The sequence below is a fragment of the Hemitrygon akajei genome, unplaced genomic scaffold (assembly GCF_048418815.1).
Source record: "Hemitrygon akajei unplaced genomic scaffold, sHemAka1.3 Scf000058, whole genome shotgun sequence".
In the NCBI taxonomy this organism is placed as follows: domain Eukaryota; kingdom Metazoa; phylum Chordata; class Chondrichthyes; order Myliobatiformes; family Dasyatidae; genus Hemitrygon; species Hemitrygon akajei.
Genome location: NW_027331944.1, coordinates 4,458,401 through 4,486,126, shown reverse-complemented (window position 1 = coordinate 4,486,126; position 27,726 = coordinate 4,458,401). Strand labels below are relative to the sequence as shown.

General features: G+C 49.6%; 1 protein-coding gene across 1 annotated transcript in view; it reads right to left on the bottom strand.

Annotated features, from left to right (window-relative positions):
• Positions 1 to 325: 325 nt before the first annotated feature.
• The window catches only part of LOC140721622 (NACHT, LRR and PYD domains-containing protein 3-like), a 1,017,925-nt gene continuing 990,524 nt past the window's right edge, over positions 326 to 27,726 (bottom strand). The window contains exons 10-12 of the mRNA XM_073036433.1: positions 6,130 to 6,216; positions 3,070 to 3,240; positions 326 to 500 (exon numbers count right to left, since the gene is read on the bottom strand). Coding sequence (XP_072892534.1) covers positions 326 to 500; positions 3,070 to 3,240; positions 6,130 to 6,216 — 433 coding nt within the window. The remainder of the gene's footprint in view (positions 501 to 3,069; positions 3,241 to 6,129; positions 6,217 to 27,726) is intronic.

Genomic DNA, 27,726 nt, shown 5'->3' with positions numbered 1-27,726 from the left:
ACTCACTCGATCCGCTCCAGACTCGGGAGGGTCAGTATGAGGCGGCGGAGAGCGGGGACAGATCCGTCTGTCAGAGAGTTTGATCTCAGGTCCAGCTCCATCAGTGATGGGTTTGTACTGAGAGCGGAGACGAGATCCTCGGCACCAGAATCTGTGAGACCGACACGGGTCAGCCTGGAGATGAGAGAGAGTGAGGGTGAAGGACACAGAGAGACAGGAGACGGTACAAATCCCCAGCGTTTATCAGCAACACAATTACTGATCACATTAATGTTCAGTGTCAGACACCCAGTGACTGTAAACACAATCTCCCACAATCTGGTACTTACCACAGTTTCTGTATTTTACACTCCGGGTTGCTCAGAGCCGCAGACACCAGTTTCACTCCTGAATCTCCCAGTTTATTATAACTCAGGTCCAGCTCCGTCAGTGATGGTTTTGTACTGAGAGCGGAGGCGAGATCCTCGGCACCAGAATCTGTGAGACCGACACGGTTCAGCCTGGAGATGAGAGAGAGTGAGGGTGAAGGACACAGAGAGACAGGAGACGGTACAAATCCCCAGTGTTTATCAGTAACACAATTACTGATTTTTTTTCTTCAGCACGACTGCGCAAGTCGGCCAGTGAGAACAGCGAGAAGAGTTTAAAAGGAAGACAGATTTACAGAGCGAGCGTCAGAGGAGCGGGAGACAGAGTCGGAAGGCTTTGGCTCAACGGGGCTTCGGCGATAAAGGGTCGAGGCAAGGTAGGTTATCTGTTTACAATACAGACAGAGAGTATGTGTGTGAGGCTGGTTTTCTGTGCTCGGTGTCAGATATGGGAGATCCTGGAGACTCCCAGCCTCCTGGACGGCAACATCTGCACCCGGTGTGTCGAGCTGCAGCTCCTTAGGGACCGAGTTAGGGAACTGGAGATGCAGCTCGATGACCTTCGTCTGGTCAGGGAGAGCGAGGAGGTGATAGAGAGGAGTTACAGGCAGGTGGTCACACCGGGGCCACGGGAGACTGAAGAAGTGGGTCACAGTCAGGAGAGGGAAGGACAAGAGGCAGGTACTAGAGAGTACCCCTGTGGCTATTCCCCTTGACAATAAGTACCCCTGTTCAATTACTGCTGGAGAGGGGTGGGGACAGCCTACCTGGTGGAGGCAACAGTGGCCCTCTGGCTCAGAAGGACGGGGAAAGGAAGAGGAAGACAGTAGTGATAGGTGACTCTGTCGTTTGAGGGCCAGACAGACGATTCTGTGGACGCAGGAAAGAAACGCGGATGGTCGTTTGCCTCCCAGGTGCCAGGGTCCGGGATGTTTCAGAACACGTCCAAGATATCCTGCGGTGGGAGGGAGAACAGCCAGAGGTCGTGGTACATATTGGTACCAGTGACATAGGTAGGAAAAGGGAAGAGGTCCTGAAAACAGAGTACAGGGAATTAGGAAGGAAGTTGAGAAGCAGGACCGGCAAAGGTAGTAATCTCGGGATTACTGCCTGTGCCACGCGACAGTGAGTACAGGAATAGAATGAGGTGGAGGATGAATGCGTGGCTGAGGGATTGGAGCAGGAGGCAGGGATTCAGATTTCTGGATCACTGGGACCTCCTTTGGAGCAGCTGTGACCTGCACAAAAAGGACGGGTTGCACTTGAACGCCAGGGAAACCGATATCCTGGTGGAAAGGTTTGCTAAGGCTATTGGGGAGAATTTAATCTAGAATTGCTGGGAGGGGGTGGGAACTGAAATGAAGTGATGGCGGAAAGGGAGGTTGGCTCACAAATAGAGAAAATTTGGAGACAGCGCGAGAGGGAGGATAGGCAGGTGATAGAGAAGGGACGCTCTCAGACCGATGGTTTGAGGTGTGTCTATTTTAATGCAAGGAGTGTTGTGAACAAAGCGGATGAGCTTAGAGCGTGGATCAGTACTTGGAGATATGATGTGGTGGCCATTACAGAGACTTGGATGGTGCAGGGACAGGAATGTTTATTTCGAGTGCCCAGCTTTAGATGTTTCAGAAAGGACAGGGAGGGAGGCCACAGAGGTGGGGGCATGGCACTGTTGATCAGAGATAGTGTCACGGCTGCGGAAAAGGAGGAAGTCAAGGAGGGATTGTCTGCAGTCTCTGTGGGTGGAGGTTAGGAACAGGAAGGGGTCAATAACTCGACTGGGTGTTTTATACAGACCACCCAACAGTAACAGGGACATCGAGGAGCAGATAGGGAGACAGATTCTGGAAAGGAGAACAATAACAGACTTGTTGAAGTGGGAGATTTTAATTTCCCAAATATTGATTGGCATCTCCCTAGAGTGAGGGGTTTTGACGGGGTGGAGTTTTTTAGGTGTGTTCAGGAAGGTTTCCTGACACAATATGTAGATAAGCCTACGAGAGGAGAGGCTGCACTTGATCCGGTATTGGGAAATGAACCTGGCCAGGTGTCAGGTCTCTCAGTGGGAGAGCATTTTGGAGATAGTGATCACAATTCTATCTCTTTTACCACAGCATTGGAGAGGGAGAGGAACAGGCAAGTTAGGGAAACCTTTAATTGGAGTAAGGAGAACTATGAGCCTATCAGGCTGGAATTTGTAAGCATAAATTGGAAATTGATGTCCTCAGGGAAACAGACCAAAGAAATGTAGAAAATGTTCAAGGGATATTTGTGTGGGGTTCTGAGTACATACGTTCCAATGAGACATGGAAAGGATGGGAGGGTACAAGATCCCTGGTGCACAAAGGCCGTTGTAAATCTAGTGAAGAAGAAAAGCAGAGTTTCCAAAAGGTTCAAAAACTGGGTAATGATATGAATCTGGAAGATTATAAGGCTAGTCTGTCAGCGAGTTTGATATCAGGTCCAGCCCCGTCAGTGATGGGTTTGTACTGAGAGCGGAGACGAGATCCTCGACACCAGAATCTGTGAGACCGACATTCTCCAGCCTGGAGATGAGAGAGAGTGAGGGTGAAGGGCACAGAGAGACAGGAGACGGCACAAATCCCCAGTGTTTATCAGTAACATAATTAGTGATCACATTAATGTTCAGGGTCAGACACCCAGTGACTGTAAACACAATCTCCCACAGTCTGGTACTTACCCCAGTTTCTGTATTTTACACTCCGGGTTCCTCAGAGCCGCAGACACCAGTTTCACTCCTGAATCTCCCAGTTTATTATAACTTAGGTCCAGCTCCGTCAGTGATGGTTTTGTACTGAGAGCGGAGGCGAGATCCTCGGCACCAGAATCTGTGAGACCGACATCCCTCAGCCTGGAGATGAGAGAGAGTGAGGGTGAAGGAGACAGAGAGACAGGAGACGGTACAAATCCCCAGTGTTTATCAGTAACACAATTACTGATCACATTAATGTTCAGTGTCAGACACCCAGTGACTGAAAACACAATCTCCCACAGTCTGGTACTTACCACAGTCTCTGTATTTTACACTCCGGGTTCCTCAGAGCCGCAGACACCAGTTTCACTCCTGAATCCCCCAGTTTATTATAACTCAGGCCCAGCTCCGTCAGTGATGGGTTTGTACTGAGAGCGGAGGCGAGATCCTCGGCACCAGAATCTGTGAGACCGACTCTCCACAGCCTGGAGATGAGAGAGAGTGAGGGTGAAGGACACAGAGAGACAGGATACGGTACAAATCCCCAGTGTTTATCAGTAACACAATTACTGATTTTTTTCTTCAGTACGACTGCGCAAGTTGGCCAGTGAGAAGAGCGAGAAGAGTTTAAAAGGAAGACAGATTTACAGAGCGAGCGTCAGAGGAGCGGGAGACAGAGTAGGAAGGCTTTGGCTCAACGGGGCTTCGGCGATAAAGGGTCGAGGCGAGGTAGGTTATCTGTTTACAATACAGACAGAGAGTATGTGTGTGAGGCTGGTTTTCTGTGCTCGGTGTCAGATGTGGGAGATCCTGGAGACTCCCAGCCTCCTGGACGGCAACATCTGCACCCGGTGTGTCCAGCTGCAGCTCCTTAGGGACCGAGTTAGGGAACTGGAGACGCAGCTCGATGACCTTCGTCTGGTCAGGGAGAGCGAGGAGGTGATAGAGAGGAGTTACAGGCAGGTGGTCACACCGGGGCCACGGGAGACTGAAGAAGTGGGTCACAGTCAGGAGAGGGAAGGGCAAGAAGCAGGTACTAGAGAGTACCCCTGTGGCTATTCCCCTTGACGATAAGTACCCCTGTTCAAGTACTGCTGGAGAGGGGTGGGGACAGCCTACCTGGTGGAGGCAACAGTGGCCCTGTGGCTCAGAAGGGCAGGGAAAGGAAGAGGAAGACAGTAGTGATAGGTGACTCTGTCGTTTGAGGGCCAGACAGACGATTCTGTGGACGCAGGAAAGAAACGCGGATGGTCGTTTGCCTCCCAGGTGCCAGGGTCCGGGATGTTTCAGAACACGTCCAAGATATCCTGCAGTGTGAGGGAGAACAGCCAGAGGTCGTGGTACATATTGGTACCTGTGACATAGGTAGGAAAAGGGAAGAGGTCCTGAAAACAGAGTACAGGGAGTTAGGAAGGAAGTTGAGAAGCAGGACCGGCAAAGGTAGTAATCTCGGGATTACTGCCTGTGCCACGCGACAGTGAGTACAGGAATAGAATGAGGTGGAGGATGAATGCGTGGCTGAGGGATTGGAGCAGGAGGCAGGGATTCAGATTTCTGGATTACTGGCACCTCCTTTGGAGCAGCTGTGACCTGCACAAAAAGGACGGGTTGCACTTGAATGCCAGGGAAACCGATATCCAGGTTTGCTAAGGCGATCGGGGAGAATTTAAACTAGAATTGCTGGGAGTGGGTGGGAACTGAAATGAATTGATGGCGGAAAGGGAGGTTGGCTCACAAATAGAGAAAATTTGGAGACAGCGCGAGAGGGAGGATAGGCAGGTGATAGAGAAGGGACGCTCTCAGACCGATGGTTTGAGGTGTGTCTATTTTAATGCAAGGAGTGTTGTGAACAAAGCGGATGAGCTTAGAGCGTGGATCAGTACTTGGAGATATGATATGGTGGCCATTACAGAGACTTGGATGGTGCAGGGACAGGAATGTTTATTTCGAGTGCCCGGCTTTAGATGTTTCAGAAAGGGCAGGGAGGGAGGCCACAGAGGTGGGGGCATGGCACTGTTGATCAGAGATAGTGTCACGGCTGCGGAAAAGGAGGAAGTCATGGAGGGATTGTCTGTGGAGTCTCTGTGGGTGGAGGTTAGGAACAGGAAGGGGTCAATAACTCGACTGGGTGTTTTGTATAGACCTCCCAACAGTAACAGGGACATCGAGGAGCAGATAGGGAGACAGATTCTGGAAAGGAGTAACAATAACAGGATTGTTGAAGTGGGAGATTTTAATTTCCCAAATATTGATTGGCATCTCCCTAGAGTGAAGGGTTTTGACGGGGTGGAGTTTGTTAGGTGTGTTCAGGAAGGTTTCCTGACACAATATGTAGATAAGCCTACAAGAGGAGAGGCTGCACTTGATCCGGTATTGGGAAATGAACCTGGCCAGGTGTCAGGTCTCTCAGTGGGAGAGCATTTTGGAGATAGTGATCACAATTCTATCTCTTTTACCATAGCATTAGAGAGGGATAGGAACAGGGAAGTTAGGGAAACCTCTAATTGCAGTAAGGAGAACTATGAGCCTATCAGGCTGGAACTTGTAAGCATAAATTGGAAATTGATGTCCTTGGGGAAATGGACCAAAGAAATGTAGAAAATGTTCAAGGGATATTTGCGTGGGGTTCTGAGTAGATACGTTCCAATGAGACATGGAAAGGATGGTAGGGTACAAGATCCGTGGTGCACAAAGGCCGTTGTAAATCTAGTGAAGAAGAAAAGAAGAGCTTCCAAAAGGTTCAAAAACTAGGTAATGATATGAATCTGGAAGATTATAAGACTAGTCTGTCAGCAAGTTTGATATCAGGTCCAGCCCCGTCAGTGATGGGTTTGTACTGAGAGCGGAGGCGAGATCCTCGACACCAGAATCTGTGAGACCGACATTCTCCAGCCTGGAGATGAGAGAGAGTGAGGGTGAAGGACACAGAGAGACAGGAGATGGTACAAATCCCCAGTATATATCAGTAACACAATTACTGATCACATTAATGTTCAGTGTCAGACACCCAGTGACTGTAAACACAATCTCCCACAGTCTGGTACTTACCCCAGTCTCTGTATTTTACACTCCGGGTTCCTCAGAGCCGCAGACACCAGTTTCACTCCTGAATCTCCCAGGTCATTCCCCCCGAGTCTAAACACAAACAGACAAATTGATGAACATAGTGATTAAAACCGTGGGTCTGAGGCAATTTCTCTCACTCAGATATTTCAGGGAACATTAAACCCTTTATTAATTCACTGATCGTAGTTCCCATCACTGTCAATGTCCCTCACTGCCCAGCTCCAATGAATTCACCGAATGTCAGTAATTTCGTCTGTCGGTGTGACCCTGTAAACTCCACATATTCTCTCTCATTCCCTGATGGTTAGAAAAGTGTTCCATACGTGAGACAGTCGGAAAGGGTGGGGGTGAAGGGGAGAAAGTCAAACAGTGAGGAAGACTTGAGAATCGGGAAATGTCGAATGGAGATGGAGGAAGAGACATCACCTAAGGTAAAGGATGGAAAGACACAGAAGGAAGGGGGATGTGGATGAGAGATCCCACGAGGATGGGGGATGGCGGAGAGAGATCCCACAGGAGGAAGGGGGATGTGGAAGAGAGATCCCACAAGAGGAAGGGTGATGGGGGAGAGAGATCCCACAGGAGGAAGGGGGATCAGGGAGGGAGATCCCACAGGAGGAAGGGGGATGGGGGAGAGAGATCTGACAGGAGGAAGGGGGATGGGGGAGAGAGTTCCCCCAAGAGGAAGGGGGATGTGGAAGAGAGATCCCACAAGAGGAAGGGGGATGGAGAAGAGAGATCCCACAAGGAGAAGGGAGATGTGGAAGAGAGATCCCACAGGAGGAAGGGGGATGGGGAAGAGAGATCCCACAGGAGGGAGGGGGATGGGGGATAGAGCTCCCACAGGAGGAAGGAGGATGGGGGAGAGGGATTCCACAGGAGGAAGGGGGAAGGGGGAGAGATATCCCACAGGAGGAAGGGGGAAGGGGGAGAGAGATCCCACAGGAGGAAGGGGGATCGGGGAGAGAGCTCCCACAGGAGGAAGCGGGATGGGGGAGAGAGATCCCACAGGCGGAAGGGGGATGGGGGAGAGGGATCGCACAAGAGGAAGGGGGGAGGGGGAGAGAGATCCCACAGGAGGAAGGGGGATGGGGGAGAGAGCTCCCACAGGAGGAATGGGGATGGGGGAGAGGGATCCCACAGGAGGAAGGCGGAAGGGGGAGAGAGATCCCACAGGACAAAGGGGGATGGGGGAGAGAGCTGCTACAGGAGGAAGGGGGATGGGGGTGTGAGATCCCACAGGAGGAAGTGGGATGGGGGAGAGAGCTGCCTCAGGAGGAAGGGTGATGGGGGAGAGAGATCCCACAGGAGGAAGGGGGTTGGGGGAGTGAGATCCCACAGGAGGAAGGGGGAAGGGGGAGAGAGTTTCCCCAAGAGGAAGGGGGATGTGGAAGAGAGATCCCACAAGAGGAAGGGGGATGGGGGAGACTGATCCCACAGAAAGAAGGGGGATGGGGGAGAGAGATCCCACAGGAGGAAGTGGGATGGGGGAGAGAGCTCCCACAGGAGGAAGGGGGATGGGGGAGTGAGCTCCCACAGGAGGAAGGGGGATGGGGGAGTGAGATCCCACAGGAGGAAGGGTGATGGGGGAGAGAGATCCCACAGAACGAAGGGGGATGGGGGAGAGAGATCCCACAGGAGGAAGTGGGATGGGGGAGAGAGCTGCCTCAGGAGGAAGGGTGATGGGGGAGAGAGCTCCCACAGGAGGAAGGGGGATGGGGGAGTGAGATCACACAGGAGGAAGGGTGATGGGGGAGTGAGATCCCACAGGAGGAAGGGGGAAGGGGGAGAGAGTTCCCCCAGGAGGAAGGGGGAATGTGGAAGAGAGATCCCACAGGAGGAAGGGGGATGGGGGAGGGAGCTCCCACAGGAGGAAGGGGGATGGGGGAGAGAGCTCCCGCAGGGGGAAGGGGGATGGGGAAGAAAGATACCGCAGCAGGAAGGGGGATGGGGCAGAGAGATCCCGCAGGAGGAAGGGGGAAGGGGGAGATAGATCCCGCAGGAGGAAGGGGATGGGGAAGAGAGGAAGGGGGATGTGGAAGAGAGTTCCCACAGGAGAAAGGGCGCTATGGTGTGAGCTCCCACAGGAGGAGGGGGGATGGGGCAGAGAGATCCCGCAGGAGGAAGGGGGATGGGGCAGAGAGGAAGGGGGATGGGGGAGAGAGATCCCACAGGAGGAGGGGGGATGGGGGATAGAGATCCCACAGGAGGAAGAGGGATGGTGGAGAGAGATTCCACAGGGGGAGAGAGATCCCACAGCAGGAAGGGGGATGGGGGAGATAGATCCCGCAGGAGGAAGGGGATGGGGCAGAGAGATCCCGCAGGAGGAAGGGGCATGGGGCAGAGAGGAAGGGTGATGGGGCAGAGAGCTGCCGCAGGAGGAAGGCGGATGGGGATGAGAGATCCCACAGGAGGAGGAGGGATGGGGGATAGAGATCCCACAGGAGGAAGGGGGATGGGGGAGAGAGATCCCACAGTAGGAAGGGGGATGGGGGAGAGAGATCCCACGGGAGGAAGGGGTATGGGGCAGAGAGATCCCACGAGGAAGGGGGATGGGGCAGAGAGCTCCCGCAGGAGGAAGGGGGATGGGGATGAGAGATCCCACAGGAGGAAGTGGGATGGGGAAGAGAGATACCACAGGAGAAAGGGGGATTGGGAACAGAAGCCCAACAGCTGGAAGCGGGATGCGGAAGAGATATACCTCAGGATGAATGTGTATGGGAAAGACAGATCCCACTGGAAATGGTGTGATTGGAACAGAGTTCGCACAGGAGGAAGGGTGATGTCACAGGTGGAATGGGGGTGGGGCGGTGAGAGCCCACAGGAGGAAATCGGATGGACGAGCCATCCCGAAGTTGGGGAAGAGAATGGGGAAGAGATATCCCACAGCTGGAAGCAGAAAGGGGAACAAAGATCCCGGAGGAGGACGGGGAATGGGGGAGAGAGATCCCGCAGGAGGACGGGGGATGGGGGAGAGAGATCCCATAGGAGGACGTGGGATGGGGGAGAGAGAACCCGCAGGAGGAAGGGGGATGGAGGAGAGAGATCCCACTGGAGAAAGGGAGATGGGGCAGAGAGTGATCCCGCAGGAGGAAGGGGGATGGGGGAGAGAGATCCCGCAGGAGGAAGGCGGACGGAGGAGAGAGATCCCGCAGGATGAAGGGGGATGGGGGAGAGAGATCCCGCAGGAGGAAGGGGGAGAGAGGAGGGAAATCCCGCAGCAGGAAGGGGGATGGGGGAGAGAGATCCCCCAGCAGGAAGTGGGATTGGGGAGAGAGATCCCCCAGCAGGAAGTGGGATTGGGGAGAGAGATCCCACAGCAGGAAGGGTGATGGTGTAGATAGATCCCGCAGGAGGAAGGGGATGGGGAAGAGAGCTCCCGCAGGAGGAATGGGGATGGGGAAGAGAGATACCGCAGCAGGAAGGGGGATGGGGAAGAGAGATACCGCAGCAGGAAGGGGGATGGGGGAGGGAGATCCCGCAGGAGAAAAGGGGATGGGGGAGGGAGATCCCGCAGGCGGAAGGGGGATGGGACAGAGAGATTCCGCAGGAGGAAGGTGGACAAGGGCAGAGAGATTCCGCAGGAGGAAGGGGGACAGGGCAGAGAGATTCCGCAGGTGGAAGGGGGACGGGGGAGAGAGATCCCGCAGGATGAAGGGGGATGGGGGAGAGAGATCCCGCAGGAGGAAGGGGGGGAGGGGAGAGATATCCCGCAGGAGGAAGGCGGACGGGGGAGAGATATCCCGCAGGAGGAAGGCGGACGGGGGAGAGAGATCCCGCAGGAGGAAGGCGGACGGGGGAGAGAGATCCCGCAGGAGGAAGGCGGACGGGGGAGAGAGATTCCGCAGGAGGAAGGGGGACGGGGAGAGAGATCCCGCAGCGGGAAGGGGGACGGGGGAGAGAGATCCCGCAGGGGGAAGGGGGACGGGGGAAGAGAGATCCCGCAGGGGGAAGGGGGATGGGGCAGAGAGATCGCGCAGGACGAAGGGGGATGGGGGAGAGAGATCCCGCAGGAGGAAGGGGGATGGGGGAGAGAGATCCCGCAGGAGGAAGGGGGATGGGGGAGAGAGATCCCGCAGGATGAAGGGGAATGGGGGAGAGAGATCCCACGGGAGGAAGGGGGATAGGGTGGAGAGATCCCACTAGAGGAAGGGGGATGGGGATTAGAGATCCCACTGGGGGAAGGGGGATGCAGGAGAGGGATCCCTCAGGAGGAAGGGGGATTGTGGAGAGAGATCCCACAGGAGGAAGGGGGATAGGGAATAGAGATCCCACAGGGGGAAGGGGGATGCTGAGGAGAGATGCAACAGCAGGAAGGGGGAGTGGGGATAGAGAGCCCAGAGGATGAATGGGGGATGGGAAAGTGAGATCCCACAGGGGGATTGCCTCCCGTGCCACGTGCTAGTGAGGCTAGAAATAATGCAGCTAAATATGTGGCTGAGGGGATGGTGCCTGAGGGAGGGGTTCATGTTTCTGGACAATTGGGCTTTCTTCCAGGGGAGGTGGGACCCGTTCAAATTGGGCAGTTTGCACCTTAACTGGAGGGGGACTAACATCCTTGCCGGTAGGTTAGCAAGTTCTGCTCCGGGGGGTTTAAACAAGGTTGCAGGGGGAGGGGGCAGAGTGTTAGAGCAGATAGTGATGTGGAGGAGGATAATGGTCATGTGAGGACTGCCTGTATAGACAGATATCAATGGTTTGTACGTGATAGAAATGTTCTTAGGTTCATCTATTTCAATGCAAGGAGTATTGTAGGTAAGGTAGATGAGTTTAGGGCGTGGATTGGCACATGATGATTTCGACATTATTGCTATTAGTAAGACTTGGTTTGCAGGAGGGGCAGGACTGGCAGCTTCATGTTCCGAGGTTACGTTGTTTCAGATGTGATAGAGGGGGAGGGATGAAAGGGGGAGGAGTGGCATTACTAGTCAGGGAGAATCTCACAGCTGTGCGTAGACGGGACAGTCCGGAGGGCTCGTCTACCGAGGCCGTATGGGTGGAGCTGAGGAACGGGAAAGGAGTGACCACACGAATAGGGTATTATTATATACGGTCCAATAGTCAGAGAGAATTGGGGGAGCAAATCTGTACAGAGTTAGCACACCAATGTAAGAAACAGAAAGTTGTAATCGTAGGGGATTTTAACTTCCCACATATTGACCTGGACTCCCACTCTGTGAAAGGGTTAGATGGCGTGGAGTTTGTCAAATGTGTTCAGGAAAGTTTTCTAAATTAATATATTGAGGTACCAACGAGAGAGGGGGCAGTACCTGATCTCCTATTAGGGAATCAGACAGGTCAGGTGACAGAAGTATGTGTAAGCGAACATTTTGGGTCCAGTGACCATAATGTCATTAGTTTCAAGATAATTATGGATAAGGATAGGACTGGTCCACCAGTTAAGGTTCTGAACTGGAGAAGGGCCAATTTTGTGGAAATGAGAGAGGATCTGGGAAGAGTGGATTGGGATAAGTTGTTTTCTGGCAATGATGTATTCAGTAAGTGGAGTTACTGAACCGCGCTTACATCCGGAGTTTGCATGTTCCTGCCAGGATTAAAGGCAAAGTTAATAGGGATAGGGAACCTTGTTGTTCAAGGGATATTGGTGATCTGGTTAAGTAGGTGTTTAGCAGGTACAGGCAACAAGGAACAAATGAGATACTTGAAGAGGATAGAGAATGTAAGGGAATACTAAAGAAGGAAATCAGGAAGGCAAAAAGAAGACATGAGGTTGTGTTGGCAGATAATGTGAAGGTAAACCTGAAGGGTTCCTACGAGTATATTAAGAGTAAAAGGATAGTAAAGGACAAAATTGGTCCACTAGAGATCAGAGTGGTTGTCTATGTGGTCGATGTGTGGAGCATCATGAGATGGGGAAGATTTTAAACGTTTTTTTTGCGTCAGTGTTTACTCAGGAAACTGGCATAGCGGATATGGAATTAAAGGAAACAAACAGTAGTGTCATGGAACGCAGCCAGTGAGTGAGTGAGCCAGTGAAGGAGTGGAGATTTGAGGCTTTGATTCGAGAGATTCTGGCAGTTTTGGCAGTTGGACTGTGCAAATCAGGACAACCAAGATTTGAATAGCTCAGACTCAGCAGAAAGCAGCTGATTGACCAAGCAGTTTGAAAAGCTCAAACAAATAAATAGAGGGGTAGCTCAAGCTGAGCGGCCCGTGGAAAGCGGCCAGTGAGTGAGTGGAGATTTGAGGCTTTGACAGGTCTTTACAATGCCTCCTGAGACGGTGATGTGCCTTTCCTGTGAGATGTGGTAGTCTTGGGTGAACTCCCCTCTCCCGCAGAGTCACATCTGCCAGAAGTGTATGCGGCTGGGCGATCTGGAAGACCGTGTGAGGAATCTGGAGCAGCAGCTGGATGACCTTTGACTCATAAGGCAGAATGAGGCAGACAGAGATGAGAGCTACAGGGAGATAGTCACACCTAGGCTGCCGGAAGCAGGTCGTCGGGTGACAGTCCGAGGGGGGAAAGCGAAGGAGAGTAGACAGGAGGTGCAGAGCACCCCTGTAGTCATTCCCCTGAATAATAAGTTTACCGTCCTGGAAGCTGTTGGCGGGGACGACTGACCAGGTGTGAGCCATGGTGGCAGGGCCTCTGTCACTGAGTCTGTCCCTGTGGTGCAGAAGGGTGGGACGGAGAGGAGGAGAGCTGTCATCATTGGAGACTCTATAGTCAGGGGAGCCGACAGGAGATTTTGTGGACATGAGAAGGAAACACGCATGGTTTTTTGCCTCCCGGGTGCCAGGGTCTGGGATGTGTCTCACCGGGTACATGACATTCTGGTACGAGAAGGAAAGCAACCAGAAGTCGTGATACATATTGGTACCAACGACATAGACAGGAAGAGGGATGAGGTCCTGAAGTGTGAGTTTCGGGAACTAGGCAGAAGGCTGAAGAACAGGACCTCAAGGGTGGTGTTCTGAGGATTGCTGCCAGTGCTACGTGATAGTGATGGTAAGAATTGGAGGAGATGGCAGTTGAATGCGTTGCTGAGGAGTTGGTGCAGGGGGCAGGGTTTTAGATTTTTAGACCATTGGGATCTCTTCTGGGGAAGGTGGGACCTGTCCATATTTGATGGGTTGCACCTGAACTCAAGGGGGAGCAATATCCTCGCTGGTAGGTTTGCTAGCATGGTTCGGGAGGGTTTAAACTAATTTGCAAGGGGGATGGGACCCAGAGCGATAGAGCAGTGAAAGAAGTGCATGGAGTAAAGCCAGATCTAACATATAGAGAGGCTTTGAGGAAAGAGCAGCAGAATAAAGGGTGTAAAGGCAGTAAGGTAGAAGGGCTAAAGTGCGTGTACTTCAATGCAAGAAGCATCAGGAACAAAGGTGATGTTCTGAGAGCTTGGATACATACATGGAATTATGATGTAGTGGCCATTGCGGAGACTTGGCTGGCACCAGGGCAGGAATGGATTCTCAATATTCCTGGATTTCAGTGCTTTAAAAGGGATAGAGAGGGGGGAAAAGGGGAGGAGGGGTGGCATTACTGGTCAGGGATACTATTACAGCTACAGAAAGGGTGGGTAATGTAGCAGGATCCTCTTTTGAGTCAGTATGGGTGGAAGTCAGGAGCAGGAAGGGAGCAGTTATTCTACTGGGGGTATTCTATAGGCCCCCTGGTTGCAGCAGAGATACCGAGGAGCAGATTGTGAGGCAGATTTTGGAAAGGTGCAAAAATAATAGGGTTGTTATCATGGGTGACTTTAACTTCCCTAATATTGATTGGCACTTGATTAGTTCCAAGGGTTTAGATGGGGCAGAGTTTGTTAAGTGTGTCCAGGATGGATTCCTGTCTCAGTATGTTGACAGGCCGACGAGGGGGAATGCCATACCAGATCTAGTATTAGGTAACGAACCGTGTCAGGTCACAGATCTGTCAGTGGGTGAGCATCTGGGGGACAGCGATCACCGCTTCCTGGCCTGTAGCATTATCATGGAAAAGGACAGAATCAGAGAGGACAGGAAAATTTTTAATTGGGGAAGGGCAAATTATGAGGCTATAAGACTAGAACTTGCGGGTGTGAATTGGGATGATGTTTTTGCAGGGAAATGTACTATGGACATGTGGTCGATGTTTAAGGATCTCTTGTAGGATGTTAGGGATTAATTTGTCCCGCTGAGGAAGATAAAGAATGGTAGGATGAAGGAACCATGGGTGACAAGTGAAGTGGAAAATCTAGTCAGGTGGAAGAAGGCAGCATACACGAGGTTTAGGAAGCAAGGATCAGATGGGTCTATTGAGGAACATAGGGTAGCAAGAAAGGAGCTTAAGAAGGAGCTGAGAAGAGCAGGAAGGGGGCATGAGAAGGCCTTGGCGTGTAGGGTAAAGGAAAACCCCAAGGCATTCTTCAATTATGTGAGGAACAATAGGATGATAGGAATGATGGTAGGACCGATTAGAGAGAAAAGTGGGAAGATGTGCCTGGAGGCTGTGGAAGTGAGCGAGGTCCTCAATGAATACTTCTCTTCAGTATTCACCAATGAGAGGGAACTTGATGACGGTGAGGACAATATGAGTGAGGTTGATGTTCTGGAGCATGTTGATATTAAGGGAGAGGAGGTGTTGGAGTTGTTAGGACTGATAAGTCCCCGGGGCCTGTCGGAATATTCCCCAGGCTGCTCCACGAGGCAAGGGAAGAGATTGCTGAACCTCTGGCTAGGATCTTTATGTTCTCGTTGTCCACAGGAATGGTACGGGAGGATTGGAGGGAGGCGAATGCTGTCCCCTTGTTCAAAAAAGGTAGTAGGGCTAGTCCAGGTAATTATAGATCAGTAAGCCTTACATCTGTGGTGGGAAAGCTGTTGGAAAAGATTCTTAGAGATAGGATCAATGGGCATTTAGAGTATCATGGTCTGATCAGGGACAGTCAGCATGGCTTTGTGAAGGGCAGATTGTGCCTAACAAGCCTGATAGAGTTCTTTGAGGAGGTGACCAGGCATATAGATGAGGGTGGTGCAGTTGATGTGATCTATAAGGATTTTTGTAAGGCATTTGACAAGTTCCACATGGTAGGCTTATTCAGAAAGTCAAGGCATAGGATCCAGGGAAGTTTGGCCAGGTGGATTCAGAATTGGCTTGCTTGCTGAAGGAAGATGGTCATGGTGGAGGTAGAACAATCAGATTGGAGGGTTGTGACTGGTGGTGTCCCTCAAGGATCTGTACTGGGACTTCTACTTTTTGTGATATTTATTAACGACCTGGATGTGGGGGTAGAAGGGTGGGTTGGCAAATTTGCAGATGACACAAAGGTTGGTGGTGTTGTAGATAGTGTAGCGGATTGGCGACGATTGCAGAGAGACATTGATAGGATGCAGAAGTGGGCTGAGAAGTGGCAGATGGAATTCAACCCGGAGAAGTGTGAGGTGGTACACTTTGGAAGGACAAACTCCAAGGCAAAGTACAAAGTAAATGGCAGGATAGTTGGTAGTGTGGAGGAGCAGAGGGATCAGGGGATACATGTCCACAGATCCCTGGAAGTTGCCTCACAGGTAGATAGGGTAATTAAGAAAGCTTATGGGGTGTTAGCTTTCATAAGTCAAGGGATAGGGTTTAAGAGACGCGATGTAATGATGCAGCTCTATAAAACTCTAGTTAGGCCACACTTGGAGTGCTGTGTCCAGTTCTGGTCACCTCACTATAGGGAGGATGTGGAAGCATTGGAAAGGGTACAGAGGGGATTTACCAGGATACTGCCTGGTTTAGAGAGTATGGATTATGATCAGAGATTAAGGGAGCTAGGGCTTTACTCTTTGGAAAGAAGGAGGATGAGAGGAGACATGATAGAGGTGTACAAGATATTAAGAGGAATAGACAGAGTGGACAGCCAGCGCCTCTTCCCCAGGGCAGCACTGCTCAGTACAAGAGGACATGGCTTTAAGGTAAGGGGAGGGAAGTTCAAGGGGGATATTAGAGGAAAGTTTTTCACTCAGAGAGTGGTTGTTGCGTGGAATGCACTGCCTGAGTCAGTGGTGGAGGCAGATACACTAGTGAAGTTTAAGAAACTTCTAGACAGGTATATGGAGGAATTTAAGGTGGGGGGTTATATGGAAGGCAGGGTTTGAGGGTCGGCACAACATTGTGGGCCGAAGGGCCTGTAATGTGCTGTACTATTCTATGTCTTATGGAACACATAGAGATTAAAGAGGAGGAGGTGCTTACTGCCTTACAGCAAATAAAGGTAAATAAATCCCCCAGGCCTGACATGATATTTTCTCGGACCTTGAGAGAGACTAGTGTAGAAATTGCAGGGGTCCTGGCAGAAATATTTAAAACGTATTTCGCCACAATTGCGATGCCGGAGGATTGGAGGGAAGCTCATGTTGTTCCGTTGTTTGAAAAAGGCTTCAAAAGTGCACCAGGTAATTACAGGCCAGTGAGCCTGACATCGGTATTAGGTAAATTATTGGAAGGTGTTCTGAGAGATCGGATATACAAGGATTTGGACAACCAAGGGCTGTTTAAAGATAGTCAGCATGGCTTTGTTCATGGCAGATCGTGTTTAATGAATCCTGTAGTGTTTTTCGAGGAGGTTACCAAGAATGCACATGAAGGAAAGGCTGTGGATGTTGTCTACATGAACTTTAGTAAGGCTTTTGACAAGGTCCCACATGGGAGGTTAGTTCAGAAGGTTCAGACAGTAGGTATCCATGGAGAGGTTGTAGATTGGATTCGAAATTGGCTGTGTGTGAGAAGGCAGAGAGTGGTAGTGGATCATTGCTTCTCAGACTGGAGGCCTGTGACTAGTGGTGTGTCTCAGGGATCTGTGCTGGGACCATTGTTGTTTGTTGTCTATATCAATGATCTAGATGATAATGTGATAAATTGGATCAGCAAGTTTGCTGATGACACTAAGATGGAGGCGTTGTGGACTGCGAGGAAGGCTTTCAAAGCTTGCAGAGGGATCTGGACCAACTGACAACATGGGCCAGAAAATGGCAGATGGAATTTAATGCAGACAAGTGTGAGTTGTTTCATTTTGTAAGGACAAATCAAGGTAGGACATACACAGTAAATGGTTGGGTACTGAGGAGTGCGCAGGATGAAAGGGATCTGGGAGTTCAGATACATAATTCCCTGAAAGTGGCGTCACAGGGAGACAGGGTTGTAAAGAAGGCTTTTGGCATCCTGGCATTCATAAATCAAAGTTGAGTATAGGAGTTGGAATGTTATGGTAAGGTTGTATAAGACATTGGTGAGGCCAAATTTGGAGTATTGTGTGCAGTTCTGGTCACTGAACTATAGGACGGATATCAGTAAGACTGAAAGTGTGCGGAAAAGATCTGCGAGGATGTTGCCGGCTCTTCAGGAGTTGAGTTACAAGGAAAGATTGAACAGGTTAGGACTTTATTCCTTGGAGCGCAGAAGAATGAGGGGAGATTTGATACAAGTTTACACAATTACGAGGGGTATAGACAGGGTAGATGCGAATGGGCTCTTTCCACACGGACTAGGAGAGATAAATTACAAAAGGACTTTGCTTCAGGGTGAAAGGGGAAAGGTTTAGGGGGAATGTCCTCACTCAGAGAGTTGTGAGAGTGTGGAACGAGCTGCCATCTGATGTGGAAAATGCGGACACACTCTTAAGTTTTAAGAATAAATCTGATAGATGCATGGCTGGGAGAGGTCTGGAGTGTTATGGACTGGGTGCAGGTCAATGGGACTATCGGAATAAAGTTTTGGCACAGAGCAGAAGGGCCGAATGGCTTGTTTTCTGTGCTGTAGTGTTCTATGATTTTACAATTCTATAAAAGAATATGGGGAGGTCAGTTCCCACAGGAAGAAGGAGGATAGGGAAGAGAGATACCACAGGGGATGGTGTAGAAAAATCCGACTGGAGGAAGGGGAATGGGGGAGAGAGATCCAACAGGAGGGAGGGGGATGGGGAAGTGAGATCCCACAGGAGGAAGGGGGATAGGGGAGAGAGATCCCACAGGAGGAAAGGGGGTGGGGTAGAGAGATCCGACAGGAGGAAGGGGGATGGGGAAGATAGATCCCACAGGATGAAAGGGGAATGGGAAGGGAATGGGGAAGAGTGATCCCACAGGAAGAAGGGGGATGGGGAAGAGAGATCCGAAGGAGGAAGGGGAATGGGGAAGTGAGATCCCACAGGATGAAGGGGGTTTGCGAAGAGAGATCCCATAGGAGGATGGGAGATAGATAGATAGATAGATAGATAGATAGATAGATAGATAGATAGATAGATAGATAGATACTTTATTCATCCCCATGGGGAAATTCAACTTTTTTTCCAATGTCCCATACACTTGTTGTAGCAAAACTAATTACATACAATACTTAACTCAGTAAAATATGATAAAAATATGATATGCATCTAAATCACTATCTCAAAAAGCATTAATAATAGCTTTTAAAAAGTTCTTAAGTCCTGGCGGTAGAATTGTAAAGCCTAATGGCATTGGGGAGTATTGACATCTTCATCCTGTCTGAGGAGCATTGCATCGATAGTAACCTGTCGCTGAAACTGCTTCTCTGTCTCTGGATGGTGCTATGTAGAGGATGTTCAGAGTTATCCATAATTGACCGTAGCCTACTCAGCGCCCTTCGCTCAGCTACCGATGTTAAACCCTCCAGTACTTTGCCCACGACAGAGCCCGCCTTCCTTACCAGCTTATTAAGACGTGAGGCGTCCCTCTTCTTAATGCTTCCTCCCCAACACGCCACCACAAAGAAGAGGGCGCTCTCCACAACTGACCTATAGAACATCTTCAGCATCTCACTACAGACATTGAATGACGCCAACCTTCTTAGGAAGTACAGTCGACTCTGTGCCTTCCTGCACAAGGCATCTGTGTTGGCAGTCCAGTCTAGCTTCTCGTCTAACTGTACTCCCAGATATTTGTAGGTCTTAACCTGGGGGAAAGAGATCTGACAGGAGGAAGGGGGATGGGGCAGAGAGATCCCACAGGAGGAAGGGGGATGGGGAAGTGAGATCCTACAGGATGAAGGGGGTTTGCGAAGAGAGATCCCATAGGCAGATGGGGGATGGGGAAAAGAGATCTGACAGGAGGAAGGGGGGATGGGAAGGGATACCACTGGAGGGAAGGGAATGGGGAAGAGAGAACCCACAGGAGGAAGGGGAGTGGGGAAGAAAGATCCCGCAGTAAGGGGGGTGGGGAAAAGACATTCCACTGGAGGATGAGGAAAGGGTAATAGAGAGTCCACAGGAGGGATGGGGATGGGGACGAGATCCCTAAGAATCGAAGGGGGATTGGGATAAAAAGTCCCACAGGAGGATTCCAAGGGTAAATGATAATCCTACAAGACGAGAGGATGCAGAAACTTTTTGTACGTGTGTGTTGGGTCTGAACAGAGACCCAGAGGAGATGCGGCCTCGCTCTCTGTATCTGGTAGTGAGCAAAGTCACACACTATCAAGGGCAGGGGAGGACAATCTCACAATGGTATTTCTTTCCTTCTCACTGGGACAGTCTGCTGACGGTCTCTTGTCCCTCACCGGGAAGGGGGTGTGAATCTCTGACCCACCTGCTGCAGTCAGTGTCGGTCTGGGTGTCAGTAACAGTGAGAAGGAACATTGTCAATGGACGTGTCACAGGCATCAGGAAACACGGCCAGTCCTTTGATTTACTACCATTAAACCAATGGTCGTTGTTCACTGATCTGATGAAGTCTCCAACATCCCTTCACAAGGACCCACAGAACCCTCCCGTCCTTGAGGAATTACTGATCGATCTCCTGGGCATTTGTCACAATTCTTCACAATCTGATTTATCACAGTTTAACCCAAATCTCTTTACATTGAAATGACACAATAGAACAGTTTACCAGTTCCGAGTGAGAGATAATTCAAGTTACCTCAACTCCTGGCACTTGTGCAGCCCGGGTCCCAGCCGCTGGATTCCTTCACACTGAATGTGGCAGTTCTCCAGGTCGAGGTGTTTTATTGTATCACAGAGTCCGATGGCATGAGACAGGACCGCGCAGTCAATCGGGGTCAGTGTCATTCCACTGAATGAAAGTGTTTTCACAGATCCCAGTGCGGCCTGAGCCAGTCCACGATTCTGAGACTCAAACAGGTAGTGCAATGTGTTCAGGAGGCTCCTTTTACCAGCTTCACTCCTCGTGTTTCCACTCTGGCGTTTAACCTCCTCCTTCACCCAGTCAATCACCCGGCAGGTTGTTTCATGATGAAATGGACCCAGAAACTCCTCCAGGCCCCGAGCTGTCATTGGGGAGGAGAGACCAGCAACAAAACGGAGAAATACCTCAAATCGCCCTTCTGTCGTGCTGTGGACATCAGTGAGGAATTTCAGGATATCCCCGGGATGTGGATTCAGGAATTGTGCGACTGCAGCTACAAACTCTTGGATGGTGAGGTGTGGGAATGTGTACACCACGCTTTGGGCAGAATTCTCTCTCTCCAAAAGCTCCATCAGGAACCCGGACAGGAACTGGGAAGGCTGAAGATTGTACTTGATCAAATCTCCATCTGTAAACAGTATCTTCTTCTTGGACACTCCTCTGAAGGCCATCCGACCAACCCTGAGTAACACATCACGGGGTCTCTCAATCTCAAGGCTGTGGTTTTTCAGGATGTTGTAAATATAGTAGGAGTACAGTTGGGTGATGGTCTTGGGAACTCGCTGTGGGTCCCTGACTCTTTGTGTGAAGAAGGGACCCAGTGCCAGACCGAGAATCCAGCAGTAGGAGGGGTTGTAGCTCATGGTGTACAGAATCTCGTTCTCCTTCACGTGTTTGAAAACAGCTTCCGCCACCGTCTGATCTTCAAAATGTCTGATGAAATATTCCTTCCGTTCCTGATCAACAAATCCCAGGATTTCAGACCAGACACTGATATCCGCCTTTTCCAATAAATGTAACGCAGTTGGACGGGTGGTCACCAGCACTGAACACCCTGGGAGCAGCTTGCCCTGGATTAAACTGTACACAATGTCAGACACTTCACACCACCACTCGGGATCAGGGCACTGGTGCTTTGGTTCTGTATCTCTCCGACTGTCCGCAAAATCGATTTTGTGTTTGAATTCATCTAAACCATCGAATATAAACAGTAATCCCTCTGGATTCTTCCAGACTTCTCTCAGGATATTCCCAAAGTAAGGATACTGATCCAGAATCAGTTCCCTCAGGTTTATTCTACAATTAATGGTGTTTAAATCTCGGAATTTGAAGCTGAAGACAAACTGGAACTGTTGGTATATTTTCCCCATGGCCCAGTCATAAACAATCTTTTGTACCATCGTAGTTTTCCCGATCCCCGGGACTCCGGCCACTGCTGCTGAACTCCCAGATTTGGATTTACTCCTGGAAAAGCTGCTCTGGAATAACTGATCAGTACGGATTTTTTCCAGCTGTCTGCGGAGTTGTTTCTCTCTATACTCCTCATGGTCTCTGCCTCTTGCCAGCAGCTCATGTTCCACCAGTGTCCTATCTCGAACAGTAGAAATGACCGTGAGCTCAGCGTATCGATCAGCCAGCTGGAAAACCTTCACCTTCTCCGTCATCAGGATCGTGTTCACTCTCAGTATTTCAGTTTGTGCCCGCAGAGTCTCCTTGTGTTTCTGCTGAACATCTTCCATGGGAACAGAGAACATATTCAAAACGTTAAACGGCTCATCTGACAAAGAACTTTATAACGGTATTTCAACATTCAGTGTTTGAGATTACATGAATAAATTCAATGCTTCCATGGATATTAGGACAGAAAGTAAAATTCTATTTGCAGACACGGAATTGACAGCAATGGATATCCCTGAAAATGTCCAATCCTCATGTTCTGGTTCTAGTTATTTGTGAAGGTGAACATTCATCTGATTGCACTTTCTGAGGAAGCTTAAACAAGCATCACTCCCCACTAACATCTTAACTACATTCTACAGAGGCGTGGTTGAGAGTGTGCTGACCTTTTGCATCACAACCTGGTGCTCCAGCTGCACTGCTGCCGACATAAAAGCCTTGCAGGGGGTGGTTAGGGGAGCAGAGAAGGTTATTGGGGTCTCCCTACCTTCTGTCCAAGACCTCTTTCAACGTCGATGCCTCCAGAAGACACGGTACATCATTAACAAACCCTCACACCCTCTCCATGAACTGTTTGTTCTTCTGCCATCAGGTAAACGTTACAGGAGCATCAAAACTAAAACCACAAGGCTACTAAACAGCTTCCTCCCACAGGCGGTCAGACTGCTAAATAGCTGCTCGATCTGACTCTGATTTGGACACTTTTAACTTGCACCGGAAACTTATAACTTGATTTAAAGCGACATGTGGCTGTTGTGTTTTATTATTTATTGTTGTGTTTATTATTTAGTGTTGCGTTTGTTACGTTATGATTGCACTCCTCCTGGGAAACGCTGTCTCCTTCTACCCTGCAGAGCTGATGTACGGTTGGAACGACAATAAAGTTTTTGAATCTTGAATATCCTATTGCAATCCTGACTGCACCTCCCGTTACAACAACATTTCACTATATTTAAAGCATTGTTTGCATCATTAACAGACGCTGTTACAGTTGATCTGGTGTGGAACTATGGAGAGCAGGAGTTACAGGTGTCCACTGCTCTTGCATCAAAACAGGAGCAGAATACGCGGGAAATACTCTAGTCGGGCAGCGTCTGGGGGAAATTCACAGTGAAGTTTCGGATCGATAACCCATCGGAATGACAGGAATGAAAATGGGTAGTTTTCAATCGCAGTGATGGAGGATTGGTGGAAAGATGGAATCTGTGTTCATGGAAGAAGCCACAAGCGTCTGTCTCAGTGATGTACATTGTGTCTGTGGGAGAGGGTGGTGAAGTCTTGGCAACTGCTACTCGTCAGTCTTGCTGTGGGGGTGTGGGGCTCTGTCTAATGAGGCCTCCGTCTGTCAGAGTCGACCATGGATGTCCTGCCCCTGCAAGCCAGGACACTCCGATATGGAGAGGAAGCTTCTGCCGATGTAGCAAGCTCCTCTCTCCATGCATCTGATGTACTCAAAGGAACGACATAGACTAACACAGCTTGGCACCAGAGGTGTCGCAGGAGATGCCAGTCTGCGTTGAACACTATTTAACACTGACTCAGGGACTCCAGCTCCAGGCTTTTCCCATTGGGTTTACTCCCAAACTCTTCCCCATGAGGGGTTACAGTTACAAGGCAGTGGAGTTTTGAGATCAGAGTTTTCTTGTTCCTGGGGGAGCTGCCAATCACAGCCGACAAGCCCCATCTGCCCAAAGCGACTGGTTGTAAGGCACCAGTAACCCACCTCTGCCCCTTCTCCTGTCGGAAGAAACACTTCCACCGGGATTAGTGGCTAAACCGCACGTGAAGGCCAAGAGCTGGACAGAGGCTACTCGCCACTGGGAGCATTTAATAGGTCGCGGCAGCTCATCCGCACTGTCACCCCCCCCTCCCCCCCGGTTATAACAATCTTAAGCAACCAAGGGGCGCTGTATTATTGACAATGAATCGGCAAATTGGTTTATTATTGTGACATGCCCCACTGTAAAATGGAAAACTTTTCTGCATGCGATCCAAATAGATCATTACATCACATCGGTGCAATGAGGTTGTACAAGGAAATATGGAACAGAATAGTTCAGGGAAACAGTGTTTCAGTTGCCGAGAAAATGCAGTGCAGGCAGACGATAAGGTAGAAGGCCAAGGGATCATTGGGAGGTCAGTGTTGAGTTTTTTTGGGACCGTGTTCCTAAACTGTTGAGTTCAACACCTTAAACTACAGTACTGTGCAGAAGTCTGAGGTGTATATTAGGACTGACACATTTTGTCTTTTATTTTCTAGTTTGCACTTTATCCCGTTGTGATGCTGTTTGAACGGCATCGTCTGGATGAAAGGTGCTTTATAAATAAGTCATTATTATTATTATTATTATTATTATTATTATTATTATTATTATTATTATTATTATTATCATCATCATCATCATCATCTTAGCCTAAACTGGTAAAACTTGAGGTACAGGTATAGCCAAGCACACTCATGTCTCAATTGATAGGAGATTTCAGACTATTCTCGTGGTGTATAGTGTTATGGGTTTTCGAAGATTTACACAAGTATCGCCTTGTGGGCCTAATTTATTAATACTATTCTGTAAAGCCTTTAGGATGATAACAGTTATTGATATTACGATTGGGATAAATAATACCCTGTTCGTATTCCATAGTCTTTCATTTTGCCCTTTCAATTCAACATATTTCTGGTATTGTTTTTTATTAATTCATTTCTGTACGTTATGTGTGTTTGGAATGGCTATATATATTTAAAAAGTTGCTTTTGCTTGTTTATCCTGTAAAATTACATCCGAACGCAGATCATGAATTATCCTATCCGAAATAATGATCGTACGCAGTATGATATGAAGGACTCTAACTCTAAAAGTGGAAGAGGCTTGTACGTTTAGTAAATTATGCTGCTTTTCATCAGTTGCAGTTTAAGCAATGTTTTTGTGAATGTTGCCCGCCATTTTATTGTGCTTGTGGAAGTATTGAGATTCAGTTGAACTACTGCACGGTCTTGTAAAGTCGGATTGTTTGTAGTTTCTCTTATAGTTTTCAGCATATATCGTCTTGGACCTATTAGCCGTTTATTCTGTATTATTGATAACTACATGTGTCAACAACCTTGTCCTGTATTGCTGCAATGATCCCTTCTGTTTCTGGGAATAAGTCTCCAACTCTGAGACAGGGGCTCGACGCTTCCTTGTCGACATCTAATCGGCTCAGATCGTGTGGAGTCAGATTCTTCCATTACGTTCAGTGATGTGTACCCCTTATCCGATTTGCATATTGCGTGTATGGAGTGCTGAATCCTGCTTGCGTTATGACAGTGTGTCAATAGAGCTAATTGTGGATTTCAGAAAAGGCGAGATGAGGGAACACGACACACCAGTCCTCACAGAGGGATCTGATGTGGAAAGAGTGAGCAATTCCAAATTCCTGGCTGTCAATATCTCCGAGTATCTAACCTGGACCCAATATATCGATGCAACTACAGAGAAGGCACAACAGTGGCTATATTTCATCAGGAGTTTCCAGCATCACTTGAATATTTCTACAGATGTAACTTGCAGAGCATTGTAACTGGCTGCGTCACCGTCTGGTTCACGAGGATCGGAGTAAGGCGCACACTCAACGATTCAGGAGCAACTTCTCCTCTACCATGCAGTTTCCGAATGGACATTGAACCCATCGATACTGCCTCACTAATCTCTTTTTAAATTTCTATTTCTACACTACTTATTTATTTTAATATTTCATATAATCACACAGACATGCACAGCTATATATGTTCAACTTCCAGGCCCTGAAGCCACTTCGCTGCTCAGCCAGATCCACCGTCTGACAGGCCACATGTCTCGCATGGAAAACTCCAGGTTACCGAAAGCAGTACTCTACGGAGAACTCTCTCAGGGCAAGAGAGATCGTGGTGCCCCGCGCAGGAGGTACAAGGACCAAATTAAGCAGCAGCTCTCTCAGGTAAATATGGAGGTCAACGAGTGGCAGCCGCTGATCCACGGAAAAGCCAAGAATTCTGAGGAACCCAGAAGAGCGACTGCTGAAAAGAAGAGGGGATGCAAGAAGGATCCAACTACCCAAGCGCCTGCATCCCAGCTGTCCCTGTGTCCCAACTGCTCCCGAGTCCACAGATCCAGAATTGGCCCCTACTGTCGCCAACAATCATGTCGTCATCCAGTACCACCACCCCCCACACACACACACACACACACACACACACACACACACACACACACACACACACACACACACACACACACACACACACACACACACACACACACACACACACACACACACACACACACCTATTTGGGAAGAGAACAGGATTTAGGGTATGTTTGATCATCATTAATGCTTGGTGGAACCCCGGAATGTCCATGCCCTCAAACCCTTTTGTTCCCCGGATCTGGAGTACCTGGTGCTGCTGTGTAAACCTTTCCGGCTGCCAAGGGAGTTCCCGGCTGTTATTATCACAGCTGTGTAATAACAACATCCCCCAGTTGTGTGTTATTGTCACAGAGTGGGGATGATTTCCTTCAGAAATCGGTCAGGACTTCCCAAACCACAAAATTTGCATCAACAGTTCCGTGTGAACAGCACTTGCCGTGTGACCGACTGCTTACATTGCCGGTGATCAGCAGGAGCTCAAGAAATTCAGCTCCGATCTGTGCAAAGTCATCCAGGCAGCGAAACGACAATACAGAGATCGTATTCAGGCACAGCTCTCCACCAACAACACACACAGCTTATGGCAAGCTCTGCACCCCAATGGAGACTTCAGAGCTAAGTGCAGTGGTGCTGCCAACATCGCTGCCTGTCTCCCAGAGGATCTAAGTCTCTTTACGCTCGGTTCCATATCGCCAACACTGAGACCCCGAGGAGAGCCGACAAAGCGACCTGCACATTGGTCATCTCTGAGGCTGAAGTTCGCAGGTGTTTCCAACGAGTGGACAGTCGCAAGCCTGCGGGACCGGACGGCGTCCCAGGGCGGGTACTCAGGATGCGCTCGACACAACTGGCAGGTGTATTTACAGATATTTTTAATCTCATCCTCTCCTAGTGTCGAGTTCCCTCCTGCTTCAAATCATCCACCATTGTTCCAGTACCTAAAACAACTAAGGCAACATGCCTGAACGTCTGGCGTCCTGTCGCACTCACCTCAATAATAAGCAAATGCTTTGAGAGACTGGACAAGGACTGCATCTGCAGCTTGTTACCACCCACACTGGACCCGCTACAATTCACCTACCGACACAACCGATCAACAGATGACACAATAGCCACTGCTCTGCACACCTCCTTAAACATCTGGAGAAGAGGGATGCTTATGTGAGAATGATGTTATTAGACTACAGTTCAGCATTCAATACCATCATTCCCTCCAGGCTTGACAAGAAGCTCAGAGACCTCGGCCTTCACCCTGCCTTGTGCAGCTGGGTCCTGGATTTCCTGTCAGATCACCAGCAAGTGGTAAGAGTGGGCTCCCTCACCTCTGCCCCTCTGACCCTCAACACAGGAGCCCCTCAGGGCTGTGTCCTAAGCTCCCTCCTTTGTTCTCTGTATGCGCATGACTGTGTCGCTACCCACAGCTCCAATCTGCTAATTAATTTTGCTGAGGATACTATATTTATTGGCCAAATCTCAAATAATAACGAGGCAGCCTACACAGAAGAAGTCACCACCCTGACACAGTGGTGTCAAGAAAACAACTTCTCCCTCAGTGTCGCAAAAACAAAGGAGCTGGATGCAATGTTGCACAGACAAGAGGAATGGAGACGGGCTAACCCCTATTGACATCAATGGATCTGGGGTTGAGAGAGTGAACAGCTTCAAGTTCCTCGGCATTCACATCACTGAGGACCTCACGTGGTCTGTACACATCAATTGTGTGGTGAAAAAAGGCACAACAGCACCACTTTCACCTCAGACAGAACCATAGAACATTACAGCACAGAAACAGGCCTTTTGGCCCTTCTTGGCTGTGCCGAACCATTTTTCTGCCTAGTCGCACTGACCTGCAACTGGCCCATATCCCTCCAAACCCCT